We start from the raw sequence: 13,522 nt of genomic DNA on the forward strand, positions 1-13,522 counted from the left end.
AGGTCAATTTGAAAACGTTGCTCCTTTCTGTACTTTCTGAAAGGTTTCTGTGAATAACCCAGAAATGCATAGCAGAGCCACATTTGACTTTTTTAAATCCACATGCCATTTCTGTCTAATAAGGATTCAGCATCTGGACTATGAAAATATAATCACGAAGAGGAAATTATTTAAAAATGCAAAAGAAAACTCTTGAACACAAAACCTGCAAAATGGAGGCTTGGGTCAAACTCCCTCACTGATGCAGCTGGTTTTCAAAGAAATAAATGGTAGTAGCTTTTAGCAGGAGGGCAATTGCTGAATACTGCGCTGCACATCCTGAGTTAAGATAATACAAATAGCTGTCTGTGAGCAAAACAGATAGGCTAATGGCCTCTCCTGCTCTGGTTAACAGAGCAGGGCTATTCAGAGATGTACATTGGCTAGGTTTGTGTGTGTGCTGGGGAGGAGGGAGGGTTGATTTTTTTTTCTCTTTGGTCAGCTGCTTTTTAAAAGTAAAAACCTGTAATACAGGAAACCATAATGGAATTCTGTTCTGTGTCATCATTTCCCTTATTTGACATATGTCACATTTTCAACCAAGTGGCCTACTAAGCTAGCTAATGGATGAATGACATTTGTTACATTGCTCTACTAGAGTAGATGAATCTGATGCGTTCTCCATTATGGGTAATAGTTCAAACACATGCCTTGCTTCCAGGGAAAAGGTGGAACAGATCAAGAGCTCAATTCAACATCCAAGTGCTTAAGTTGAAAGGCATGATTGCTATTCACAAGCTGTTTAATTCTCTTTTTTTTTTTTTTCTTTTTTTTTTTTTCCTGAAAAAAAAGATTGAATTGACTTGAAAGTTAAAAATCCTTGAACTCATTTTCAGATTAGATAAGCAGGTGTCACAGACTGGGAGTGTTTTTTGTCAATAGTCATATTGTCATCTAACCAGTGCAAACTTTTTTTTTACTAATATTGTTTGAACAGCTTAAAAGTCTATCCTCTATTTCCTTGCTGCTTATGTGATCTTCTGTCAGGCAACCAGTTTTATTGCTCTCATTTCAGGCTGCCTGAAAATGCTAGAAAGCTATAAACTTTGTATGTCCACACCTGTGTACATTATTAAATACTCACCCAAGATATTCATTTATTAGGGTGAAAACCCCAAATACCACATACTGTGCAAGTTATGCGAATAGGACATAGATAATTTCTAGATACAATGAGTTGTCTTTAAACTGTATTTTAAACTGAATATACAGATTTGCACTCAGACCAAATTTTTAAAGGCAGGACTCAAAGCCAGACATGATATACTAGTGCATTTTAATACAAATAAAGGAAAATAACAGTACTTCTGTGTATAATATTACCCGTGTATTTTCTATGAAAGACTCTAGATTATACTTGTCTTCCAGACTTTGCATAGTACAGAGATTACTACTGGTAACCTGCTAATTTAAGAGTAGAAGGGTACCGTGTGCGATGGGCCATGCACTTTTGCCTATCAATAAAAATACTGTTTGTTTTCACAGCTATTTCTTTTTCTAAATTCATCCGTGTGTCTTCCAGATTCCTCAGAGACTGTTCAGCTTCTAGCAGTTTTTTCTTCAGAGATTCAATGGACTCTGTTAGTTCTTCAACTTCATTGATCAACCTGAATAGAATTACATAAGTAATATAAAAATGAGCAGAATCTTGTCTGTGTTCCCAAGGATACATGTACTGTAACAGGAATAAAGATCAACAGCTGTAGAAGCATAACACTCACAACAAAGGCAGGAGGAGAGACTGATCCCAATGCATCAAAGTGTACCTGAGACTTTGGGATACGGGACTCAGGCCTGTGGGACCTCTTTGAGATCCTGCACACCTAGTGAAAACCACTTCACTTTCACAGGTTTTTACTGAAGTCTCCCATGACTTAGATAGTACTAAGCATGCCTTTTGCCACTAAGCACAGTGGAACTATTCGTCTTTACCTTCTCCCACTGTGCAGGACACTCATACTAATAATTTTAAGACAGAAATTGTTCAATGAGTTACCCAGTTTGACTGTATCTGCATTTTTTAAGCCTGGATTTTGATATCTATTCACTGGTATAAAACTCAAGTATTAAAGATGATATTTGTACCAGACATCAGAAAACAGTCTTTGCTTCAAATGCGTTTAAGTTTTTAAAGAAGCAGCAGTATGGCATTTAAAAAAAAAATAAAATAAATACAATTTTTAAAAAGCCCATCAGTTCAGCTGAAAGTCAGTGTGGGTTAGGTGCTTTACTGCAATCTCTGTCTGCACATATTTACTTCCTGGGAAAACAAAAATCCTGTATGCTATGGGAACTGAGTAAATACAAACAGAATAAGCACAGCAATTAAAGACATGCCCATTCAGCAAAGGACTTGAATATGTCCTTAGATCCCATTAAAGAAAACATACATACTGAAAAGCTTGCACGAGAATGATTTGCTGAATCAGGACCTAAATGAGTGTGACTGCAGTGGCATAAAGCATTTGGATTAACTATAACTTCTTCCTCTCTGTGTAAAGAACAGCATATTGGCTTTGAATGGGAGACATCTTTGCTACAAGTAAATTGTAAGCCTGCAAAAGCTGATCCCCCACTTTTCCTAAGGGCAGGAAAATGTGAAGGATGAGAATCAATTACAAGGCTTATAATGAGATCAAAAGTGACAAATGTGACGTTCAGACCTTTAATTTGAAAGGATTTATTGACCTCTAGTTTTAAAACGGATTATTACTGAAAATCAAATGCCACCAGCCCAATTCTTTGGAGTGCTAAGGACATGTCTCAGACTGTGGATATGCGCAGCCCATTTACATTCTCAATGCTTGAAACATAATTCTTTCAGCACATGGTCCACCTTGTGGTGAACTTTTGCTAACAGCTAAAGAATGGCAAGTTATCCACACATAGCCAGATTTTTTGGATCATTTAAATCAAAAAGAAACCACAGTTCGGAGAAAAAAGCATAGAAGCAAACAGCAGAGTGTTGTCTATAAATTTTCTATTTGTCAATATATTAGGTTAAAATAATGTTTTCCTTGCAGTGATTTTAGTCAATTGAATTATTTCTGACATATCAGAATCAAACCTCGCAATAAAAGCTAAAGGCTTTGCCACTAAAAAGTGCAAATGCTAACACCACCTCTGGACAGAATGGACATCTTGGAAGACTTGTTTAATAGCGTTTACCTGAATTGTGCTGCATCTCTGCAGAGCTCAACATTGGGCCTAAAAGACCTGTCATACAGCCTCGTTTGAGCAACTTTCATTGGGGCTTCTTTCTCTTTGATAGCTTGCTTGAGAGCAGCGATGTTAGCTTCTTGATCTCCAATCTCCTTGAGGGTCTGAAAAGGATACCCAAGAAAAAGAACTGTTTAAAAAAAACATATTGTCTCTGTGCATGCTATACATTTCATCATGGTCCCAATGAGTCACTTACAGTTTTGACCTATTTGGCCAGAATATAAAAGAAATAGAAGTGCAAAGGTGTTTTTGACATCTTTATTTCTACTCCTACACTGAGAATCTGATCTCTGTGTTGAAAAGAGGTGGAAAATATGCTGTAACCTGTTCAAAAACTCTTCACATCTCCTCACAACACATCCCACTTCCATGAATTGCTTTTAATTGTAAATCTTTAACTGTAAATTATCCAAGAAAAGCTCAAGTTATTTCAAATAGGATTATGAACTGCTGGTCAGCTTGGAATTGTATGGTTTTCTAGCATTAGCGAAGAAAATAGAAAAAGACATGAAATTCTGAATTCCTTCTCTTTCATAACCACTGACACACATGCAGAAAATAAAGTCTGCCCAGCTGTCATTACCGCCAGGTGCTAAGGAATGACTTGTTCTTTCCATACTTCCCAATAGCCTAACACAGAACTAGGAGCTGTTCAACACTGGAGAAGGGGCAGAGTCTGAATACACCTCTTATAATTTGCCAGGAACTGCTGCTGCTGCTGCTACAGAAGCAGCACAGCAGACAGCAGAACAGGCTGAATTGGAGCCATAATCCAGCACTGAAGACTCTTACCAGATACTAAACTGACACAAAATAGTGTTTTATACCTGACATGGACTAAGAATTATTTTCTAGAGGATAATTTTACCGTGATCTTTTCAAACGATGCTATAATGCCTGTAACCAGCATTCCAAAAATAGCACTTACTTTTTTCAAATGATGCTCTAGTTTGTGTTTTGTATCATCCAGCTCTTCAAGACGTTTGGCAAAAGCCTCATTAACAGCAGCACACTGCATCCTCAGGTCCTCAGATACGTCATGAAGAATATTATCAATCAAGGCACGAAGATTAATTGAAGCTAGTTTTTCTCGTTCTGCCTTATAGATGTTGTCGTGACTGAACTTGGCCCATGTCTCTGGTGTTGATGCACTGGAAGAAGAAAAATAAAATAAGATAAAGCCAACTATTTCAAAGAAAAACTTCAACAAAACCAGTCTGCGTATAAGGAATCTACTTTGTCATTAGAGGTGTGGCATGCTGAAATGGTAGCACCACCACTGCTATCCATGTAGCTGTTTTAAAGCTATGACATCACATGTGCAAAGAAGCAGCAATCACACCTTTAATTCAGAGCAGCATTACAGCTTTCACTGCAAAGGATGTATCATATCTTACCAGGGTTGTTGTGGAGGGTAATGATGAGAACTGCTCACCTCTCTTCAAACTTCACTGAGCTAGGATGGAACTGGATGTTGGTGCTCTGGTTATTGTATCTTCCACATTTATCATCAATGTTGTACGTTTCAACTTTGTCTGACCAGTCCATCTCACAAACCTCTTTGTGGTCACGATTTAATCTGAAAAGGCCACCATCATTATCACACGTGGTTAATAGAAAACAATTCAATTCAATAGAAATATAAATGTTTATGAAGATAGGCTCTTGAACCATTGTCTGTCACAGAAAATTGAGAAAGTAAACTTTCCTTTTTGTTAAGAGTTGAAACTGCTGCTTTGTTTTCAATTAAATGAGTCAAACATCACCCAGCTAATTAGAATGACTTCAGATTACAAAAGACAGTGAGTCTTTATCAACTATTAACACCAGATGTCACTCTTACCTAAGGAATTGAAAAGATTCTGCTGGCCAGTGATGCTGTTGATCCTAAAATGATCTTAAAGCATTTATAAAAAGAGAAGCCTAAACTCAGTAGATTACTCTGAGACTGTAACTGATACAATAGAACTAAATTATTTCGCCTTTTTAAATATTCTTTTTTAAAAATAAAATTCAATTTTATCTGGTAGAACACCAAAAATTGAACCATATTAAAAAATAATAATAATAAAGTAAGATATCAATGTTACCAGCAGTTAACCCCATCATATTGATGCACCTGAGGATTTGGCTAACATCTTCTTTCCAAAGGCTTTGATATAAATTAAAAACAAATATTCCCTTTGAAGTGTAATGAACATTCATACTGGTATGGAAGGTTGAGCTAAATTCCATATTGTAAGTTCATAGTGACATCTGGCGGCAAAAAACTCATCTTGAAAAGGTCCTTTGATCAGACAAATTATTGTAAAAGATCTTACAGTTTAAATGTATCACAAGGTGCAAAAAGAGAGAGTAATATCCAGATAATATTTTATTAAATTTTGGTTTAGCATTGGAAAATTGGACAACTGAATACACATAAGGGCATGGCTCCCACCTTACCTTATCTTACTTGATAATCCTAAAGTTTCATCAGTGAGTATATCTTTTCAGGCTTAAATGGAATTCACACAGCTCATAAATGCATTGGTATGAACTTTATCCACGGGGTGTTGTAACCCTATATGCCAGGAATTATTTGGCTATAGATAAATTAACCACCGAGGTATTGAGAAAAACACCTTACCGCATCTGGTTACTAGCTTGCATCAAAGTTCTTTTCAAAAGCTCCTGGATATTTCTTATAAGTTCAGCTTCCTAGATAAAAACATTGAGACTTCTATGATATTCGATGCAGTACATACCATCCTGCAGAGCAATTTGATTTCAATCACTGTGGATATACACTCAAATCTTCCACTCATTACCCACTGTTACTTTATTATTACAAGACAAGATCTTCTCTGGAGTTAGCAAATACTGAGGTAACTCAGCTACAAGTCTATGAAGGCAGCAATACATAAAATACTTCCAAAGCCTGGGGATTCCTTACTTTCATATTGCATGTGTATTCTATGAAAAAGTGTGTGTTCTGCCAGATTAAACAGAATACCTGAATTACTTGCACAGCTTTGAAGTAGAAAAAAAAAATAAGGCAACAGCACCGTCCTCAGCAGGAGACCGGAGTCGCTGCCTTGCACAAAGCTGGGCAGGACCCCGTCTCCCCTGCAAGCACAAACTCAGAAGTCAGGGGCTGCTGCCTTGCACCGGGATGTGATGCAGCAGATCAATTTCTCTGGCAAGACAGTGGCAGTCAGAATCTGCTGAGTCCTTGTAGACACCTTCAGAGAGTGCTGCCTTGCTCTGTAACAAGTGCTTTAACTGTATGCAAGGCAAAGGCTTTCAGCAGATTCCTGCAGATCTCCAAAAATTGTCTGAAGTATGGTGATAAGGAGCTACTTAACATAAAGAAGTATCACACTTTTAGTTGGCCTGCTTCCTTTGAATGCTCTGTATTAACTAAAAATAGAAGTTACTGCTCTATGGTTTAAACAGTCACTGTCTGCTTCAGGTATAGGACAGCCATCCCAAGACAAACCTGACAACACTTGTAGCTTTACTTTTATCAGACCCATTTGTTCCAGAACTTGTTTTGCCTCTGGTGATGGCTAGTATCAAGGGCTTCAGAATTGTTTCAGATACACAGTGTTGTTTGAGAGGTTAATTTCCTCTTGGCTGCAAGATCCAGTGTCTGAAGTTTCAGTTTAATCTCTTTTTAGCAGGAACATCCATTTCAGCACAAATGTGTTCAAAACAAAAAAAGCCAATACTTTCTAAAAATCTCTTCCTGAACAAAAAGTATCTGGTGCTCATTTTTGTCTGTAATAATGTTGCTTTAGGGATTGACTATCCATGCTCTATGAAGTGATTTACTGGCCTGGTGATTATATGCTGCTATATAAAAGCCCATCCAACACACATTTTCTTCTTTATTATTTAAAGGAATTTAGTATTTGAGGCTCAGATATTGAAAAGAGCTTTTGTACATGCAGAGCTTCTAATTAATTTTGCTGTTGTGCATCAGTGACAGTCATCCAATGACAACTACGGGAGTATATTCTTACTAATAGACTTCATACTCAGAACGTTGCTGGCACTCACTGATCCTTGAACTGTTCTTGACAAATAAATAACTGCATACATCCCTGCAGTGTCAGTTTCTCCATTATAAGAAACCATTAGGGAACGTAAAAAGATCATTTTATTCTAAATGGAAAAAGGACAATCTTGATTGGAAAGAAAATACGCTTTAAGGCTTTAAAAGCACACAATTAAAATAAATACATAGCTGAAGGTATCATTTTACAAGCTGTGAAAACACTAGGATTCACTTTCTGCAGGAAGGAAATACTACAATGGCTGAGTTTTCAAAAAAAAATAATAAAAATATTTTAAAGTGTTACAAAGAGCCAGCACTTGAAATTACTTTTATAGTAATTGTTATTATTTTGTGCTGGGTAACCAGTCTTCATGTAAATAGAGAGGCAATCATTTTCCTGTGAGTAATGTGCACAATCTTAAATGAGAAAAGCCTTCCTTTAGCAATTAAAGTGTCACACATGGAAAAAGTGAACTAGTGCTAAAATAGAGAACTCCCTTGTTGAATGACCTAAAATAAAATTAAAAACTAATTTCCCTTTTGAGGAGATACGCATTCAAATCCAACACTTAAAACTGAAGATAGAGTTCTCCTAATTAATGGCAATCTAAGGCTACTTAGAGTGAATAAGCAGGTGTAAATGGCAATGGATTTTCAATAATTATCTAATAAATGATTTCTCCTAGCTTTTAAAACAGTTCAGAAGTCATAGTGCGTGTCTGGGAAGAGCTGTGGCACCATGCTGAAGATGAAGATCCTCTGATCTAGGTCATGCAGTCCTGGCTACACTGTGAGACATCACAGCGGGATCCAGCTGCTGACAAAGCGGGGCTGTGGCTAGCTTGTGGGATCGCAGTGGGAGAAGGGCCATAGATCATCATGGCATAAATATCTGCCCTCCTTGAGTCACTTCAAAATCCACGGTCTGAAGATGTTGAACGAGGTGCTATGCTTTTAACAGAGTTGTCCATGTACAGGACTGTCCTGTTGTGCACCAGTTCACTTGGCAAAGCTACAGATCAGTGTTTGGAAAGGGTTTTCCGCTGATTTCCTCGCCACATTAAGGCATTTGGCAGGAATACACACAACTGTATCCCCTCTCTACTTTTTTAATTTTATATAGTTGACAGGATCTTGGCTAATGCCTTTGTCTCCAGCATCAGGGAATACTGGGGCTGACATCATTGTTGAAGCAAATGCACAAGTCAACACTCTTGAGTCAAATACAGTTCTTGGGTAAAAAAGATGACTTAAATGTAAATACATCTGCTTCGAACACGGTCGGATCTGGCACTCAGTTAATGGATCTGGACACTGGATATGCAGAAGTAACCTTGAAATGCAGAATATACGCAGGTGAAACATGATTAACTGACAGAATAGTGCTATGTGGCAGGTCCTGTGCTAGTGATTACATTTTCAATATTAAGTGCTTGCACATAAACATACTAAACTGTCATTAAACAGATACAAGGTGGATGCAGAGGAGATTTCGTATGTGCTATAAAAGTAAAAAAAATCTCATAGAAGATAGATGCATGCACTGCTTTTTCTGAATTTAGCTGTTTCCAGTGCAGCAGCCCAAATAAAATGATTCTATTTAAGAGACTTTATCTTTTTAGTCATCAAGGATCATTTTTATAGGGAAAATAATTGTGTTCTTCAGGTTTTTTTCTTTTTTTTTTTTTAACCAGAACTGCATTAAGAAAAGATTAATATGCTGCTAAGTGGCGTCTGTGAAGTTCTGAGCAACAGCTGATTTTACTATGCATGTGAGGAGCTTTCACTTAAATACCTTAATCCCTTATCCCACCGGTGGCTATTTAGCAGGAGTATGTACCAATAGGTGATCTAAACATGACTCTATGCTGCAAAGCAAATAGGAGAGATGGGCTGGAACCAAAACTCTTTCAAAGAAATAGATAGTGTGCCAAAAATAGGAAAAAAATAAATTGATCTGGATACATAAAACTTTCATCAGAGATACTTCTGTATCTGTGTATCTTTTTCTTTGTTAGTCATCTGAAATGATTCCTGCTGAACAGACAGTGAGAGTGCAATTAATGCAGAGATCCACAACTTCTTGTGTATGTGCAATCAGTGTTGCCTCTTTAAATGTCACCTGCCAAGGGGCTGCTGAAAGGTGGTTAGCTCAGCGGGATGCTCTGGAAATGTTCATCATTGCTGCAGAAAGCTGAAAGCAGCTACAAGACCTATGTCCTGTGAAAAGCTTTTCCAAGGCAAGGTGAAAGGTAGCCCCTTGTCCAGACACGCTCTTCCCCCAGTTGCAGATTCCCCCATGCACCTATCCATGAGAGCTGGAAGGAACACAGTGAAGATGCCAAAGAATGAAGCCAACAGAAGGCTGGGCTGCTAGCAGGGGAGGAAGAATTTCAAATGAGGAAGATGTCCCAGAACATAAATTAACTATGCAGCTAAAACCCCTTGTGCAAGGAAAAGAATGTCCCTTTCCTCACACAGCTGACTTTTGGAAAAATATTTCTTCTATTTCTCAGTTTTTGCACAGGAAGAGTATAAATTACTCCTGATCTCCCTTGCATTACCATTTCTTAAGAGAGTTGAGATTAGAAAGTATGCGACATTCATAAAAAGTATGTAAGTACTTTAGTAATAAAATGTGCATAGCTCCTCCAAGTAAGCAAGTGAACACACAGCTATCAGGGAACTGGGCCATTAACTCTGAAATCCGTGCAATGAACAGTCAGAATTCATGGAAGAGCAACTCTAAGTGTAAAGAATTATTATTCACTTTTGGAGAGAGTAAGAAATACAAGGTTCTGTTTGACTTCTTGCAGTGTAAGAGGTACAGCTTAAAAAGCTGGCAGAGCCACAGAGGGCACATTATAAGAATCTATTTGCAAACATTTATGCCATAAAATCTATTCCTCTGTGAAAATGGGAAGGGTTTCCTCTCATATTATATACTCCTCTTCCTTCAGTACTGCAAAGGTCATTGGCATGGCAACAAAATCTTTATTTCTCAAGAGTCCATCTGCTGCTGGTATACACGCCTCAGCTGAACTCACATCATTCTTTTTTGATGACATCCCACTTGGCTGTCGATGGTCTGTCGTCACAAGCAGAGAATCACAATTTCAGGTGAAGAATTGCCAGCAGCAGACGGACTTCTTAGCAATGAACAAACTATCCTTTGGAACAGAGATCAGGAGGAGAGAAATGCCAGAAAATTGATTTTTTGAGGGGTAAATCTTGTATTTCACATCTTTCTCTGAAACAGGAGTAGCTGATGAAGATATTTTCTGTACTATGTTATATATTTTATTTTGTATTTTCTGTACTGTTATATATTTTATTTTATATTTGCTGTACTATTTTATATATTTTATATTTTATAGCAATTCACAAAGCTACCTAGCACACCACGGAAATACTCCATACACTAATCCTCCCATTTTTGCATTTTTCACTAGAACAGCTTCTTAGGTAATGATTACAATTGATCATTACTCCTACTGAAAATATTGCTAAATACTATCACTCCATCAACCCTGTAATTTTCTTAAGTATTTTTCTAACAACAAATATTAATCATCTGCGTTAATTAGTAACTCATCATGAATCAACTTTCCATTATATTGGAAGCTGCAGGCCAGCGTTCATTAATTTGTTTGTGGGACAGTAGGATATGTATCATTCAAGAATGAAAGATGACCCAGAGTCTGTTCTCTGTATCATAATGCAACCACAATAATTACATCAGCTTTGAAGGCAATCTACATGCTGTGCTGGATCGCAGTGACAGATAGCAAAGTGTCAGCTAGAACAGAGTCCTCTTTGGGAGGAAAATGATCGAACAAATTTCAGGAGAGCATCAGGTTTGTTGAAGTCACACTGTCAGAAATACCATCTGTCTGGGCCCCCTGTGTGTTTGGAGCTGTCATCTTCCGCAGGTGTCACACAGCTACATTGCACTGATTGTAGAGAGCCGTGCTGCTGTCCTGCCGTACCATTAAAGTGATGGTTTGTGCTGAGACACAACAGTGCCGTGTTAGATCACCTTGTTGAGAACCTTGGCAAGATTACAGTGTCAGACCTGGTAGTAAAGGTAAAAGGCAGAGACTGCTCTCTTGAGCATGGAAACAGGCAAGCAGCATTTCACTTGTCCTGAATTGCTTTAACCCGTAGGTTCGTACCCCCTACATTGTCTGCTCATGGGGTACTGCATTTTTAAAGTGTAGCCTGCAGAGATGAGGGGACTTTAATCCAGGCAGAGTCTGGAAAGAATTTAATGACAGAATAGGATGCTCAGCTTGGTACAGGAAACCTCTGTTTTGACTTTGCATGGATCTGGTCTGAGAGAGGGGATCTGGTCTCCTCTGGTTCTACTCATGTGATTTTAAACATTTTTTAAACAAAGGAAGGATTTTAAATAATCCCTCCTACATTTAGGATTGGCAGACTGAGTCCAGGCTGCCAGGAAGGGGAAACAAACCTGCGTCCTGACAGAAGGTACCTTCACGCTGCAGTTACCACCTGCTGACCAAGCTGCTCAGCATTTCGGAGACCGGGACAGCACTACGAGAGGGCTGTTAACAGCCCTGCCCATCCTACCGCCCTGCTCACCTTCAGCAGCTCCCTCTCCACCTCATCACAGACCAGGTCCGGGGGCTGCCTGCGCTCCCGACACTGCAGGTTATCGGTGGCGATGCTGTAGGGCACCTCAGTGGCATCGAGCGCCCTTTCCAGCCGCAGCTTCTGGGCTGCCAGCAGGCCGGTCTCTGCGTCCAGGTCCTCGATCTCCTTCTGGAGCTCGCCCTTCCAGAAGTGAATGTCCTGCAGGCGCTGGCCTAAGGCGGCCGTGGAGTCCTGCTGCGCGCGCTGAGCGGCGGCAGCGGTGCGCTCGCACAGCTCCTTGGCCTCGTCCCGGTTGCGCTCGGCCTCCTGGCAGCTGGAGAAGGCCCGGTGGTACTGGGCATAGTTGCTCTGGTGCCACTCGGGGGGCAGGTACTTGGCACTGCGGAAGCCGGCCGTGGCCAGACCGCTGGAGGAATCGGGCCCGGTTTTCAGCGCCGCCTCGTACACCCTGGGGGGCAGCGCGGAGGCGGGCACGGGCGGCGGCGGGGGCTCGGCGGTCAGCAGGGCCCGCCCGGGCGCCTCGGGCCCCGCCATGGCTGCGCTAGGCCTCGCCGCGTCCTGCCGTCGCCTAGGCAACGGCAGCAGCCAATGAGCAGCCGCAACCTTCCCCGAGGCGAAGGGAAAGCGGCAACGGCAGCCACCAATCAGAGCGCCGGCGCGCCCCGAGGTGGAGTCGGTGTTGCCGTGGCGACGGGGAGAGCCAATGGGGAGGGAGCGGGGGCCGCGGCGGGCTGGCGGTGTCATGGCGGCGCCTTGGAGGTGTCATGGCGGTTTCTGTCATGGCGGGGCCGGGCGGGTTTCCCTCGCACTGAAACCGTTGTGACTCCCCCGTGCGAGTGCGCGGGAGGTAATAAAGAGATAATTCTGCATTTCTTTCTGCCTCTTCCTTGTGCTCAGCGACTTCCCTTTCCCCCCCGCGATCGCACTTGCCCTTCATCGAAGAGGAACGGGGAGGATCCTGTCAGGGCCCGTCCCAAACGTCGGCCCCCAGGCCGCTGCGTGTGCCAGCGACAGCCGGCTGGTGCCGCGCCCCCTTCGTTGGCACCTGGGGGGACACCGACAGCGTGGGCTGGGTTTTTAGGTTATTTTTTGGGGGTTGGCATTGCCGCGCTGGAAGGCGAGGCAGGGCTCGGAGCGCGGCGGTGGGTGCTGCAAGCACGGGGACAACAGAGGGCACTCTCGTCCTTGCACTGCGGCAATCTCTCTTCAAAGTCCCTTTTAAGGAGAAAATAGGAAGAATGAAGCCATGTGCTCTGCCGCCCGCCCGGTGCCATGCAGGCTAAGGGGCTCCTTGGGTGCTGAGGGGAGCGATGCCCAGGTGTGCACCCCGGCTGCTGGGAGGTGCCTCCCAAACTGCTACTTAAAATACTTTGCTTTAGATCAGTTTGCTCTAAACCCACAGAAAGTCAATGGTCCTACGGGGCTTTGCACTCCTTGGAGAGATCAAGTGGTTGCTGCTGACAGAGCGCTTGCATTTGAAAGATGCACTGTGCCACGGCTGGCAGCAGAGCCCCAGCAAAACTTCCTTTCCACGGCAGCAATGTTGACAAAGGAGGCTGAATCCCAGCAGAGATGAGAAATCCTGCCCCTTCCCTTTTGAAA

The 13,522-nt window shown here is 41.3% G+C and overlaps 1 protein-coding gene across 1 annotated transcript; it reads right to left on the reverse strand.

Moving 5' to 3' along the window:
• Positions 1-814: 814 nt before the first annotated feature.
• Positions 815-12,943, reverse strand: TEKT4 (tektin 4). The gene is made up of 6 exons (XM_035339728.1): positions 11,909-12,943; positions 5,891-5,961; positions 4,697-4,840; positions 4,190-4,412; positions 3,208-3,362; positions 815-1,646 (listed from the first exon to the last, which is right to left on the reverse strand). Exons 1-6 carry the CDS (start codon positions 12,662-12,664, stop codon positions 1,430-1,432), a joined length of 1,566 nt encoding a protein of 521 aa, XP_035195619.1. The 5' UTR covers positions 12,665-12,943; the 3' UTR covers positions 815-1,429.
• Between the last annotated feature and the right edge of the window lie 579 nt (positions 12,944-13,522).

This window comes from Oxyura jamaicensis, chromosome 14 (genome assembly GCF_011077185.1).
Source record: "Oxyura jamaicensis isolate SHBP4307 breed ruddy duck chromosome 14, BPBGC_Ojam_1.0, whole genome shotgun sequence".
Classification (NCBI taxonomy): domain Eukaryota; kingdom Metazoa; phylum Chordata; class Aves; order Anseriformes; family Anatidae; genus Oxyura; species Oxyura jamaicensis.

Coding starts and splice junctions, on each gene's coding strand:
- TEKT4 (XM_035339728.1), bottom strand. CDS start 12,664: ATGACACCGCCAGCCCGCCGCGGCCCCCGCTCCCTCCCCATTGGCTCT. Junction 4,841..5,890: donor CAAGCTAGTAACCAGATGCG/GTAAGGTGTTTT, acceptor TGGCCTTTTCAG/ATTAAATCGTGACCACAAAG. Junction 1,647..3,207: donor AGAGATGCAGCACAATTCAG/GTAAACGCTATT, acceptor AATTCTATTCAG/GTTGATCAATGAAGTTGAAG.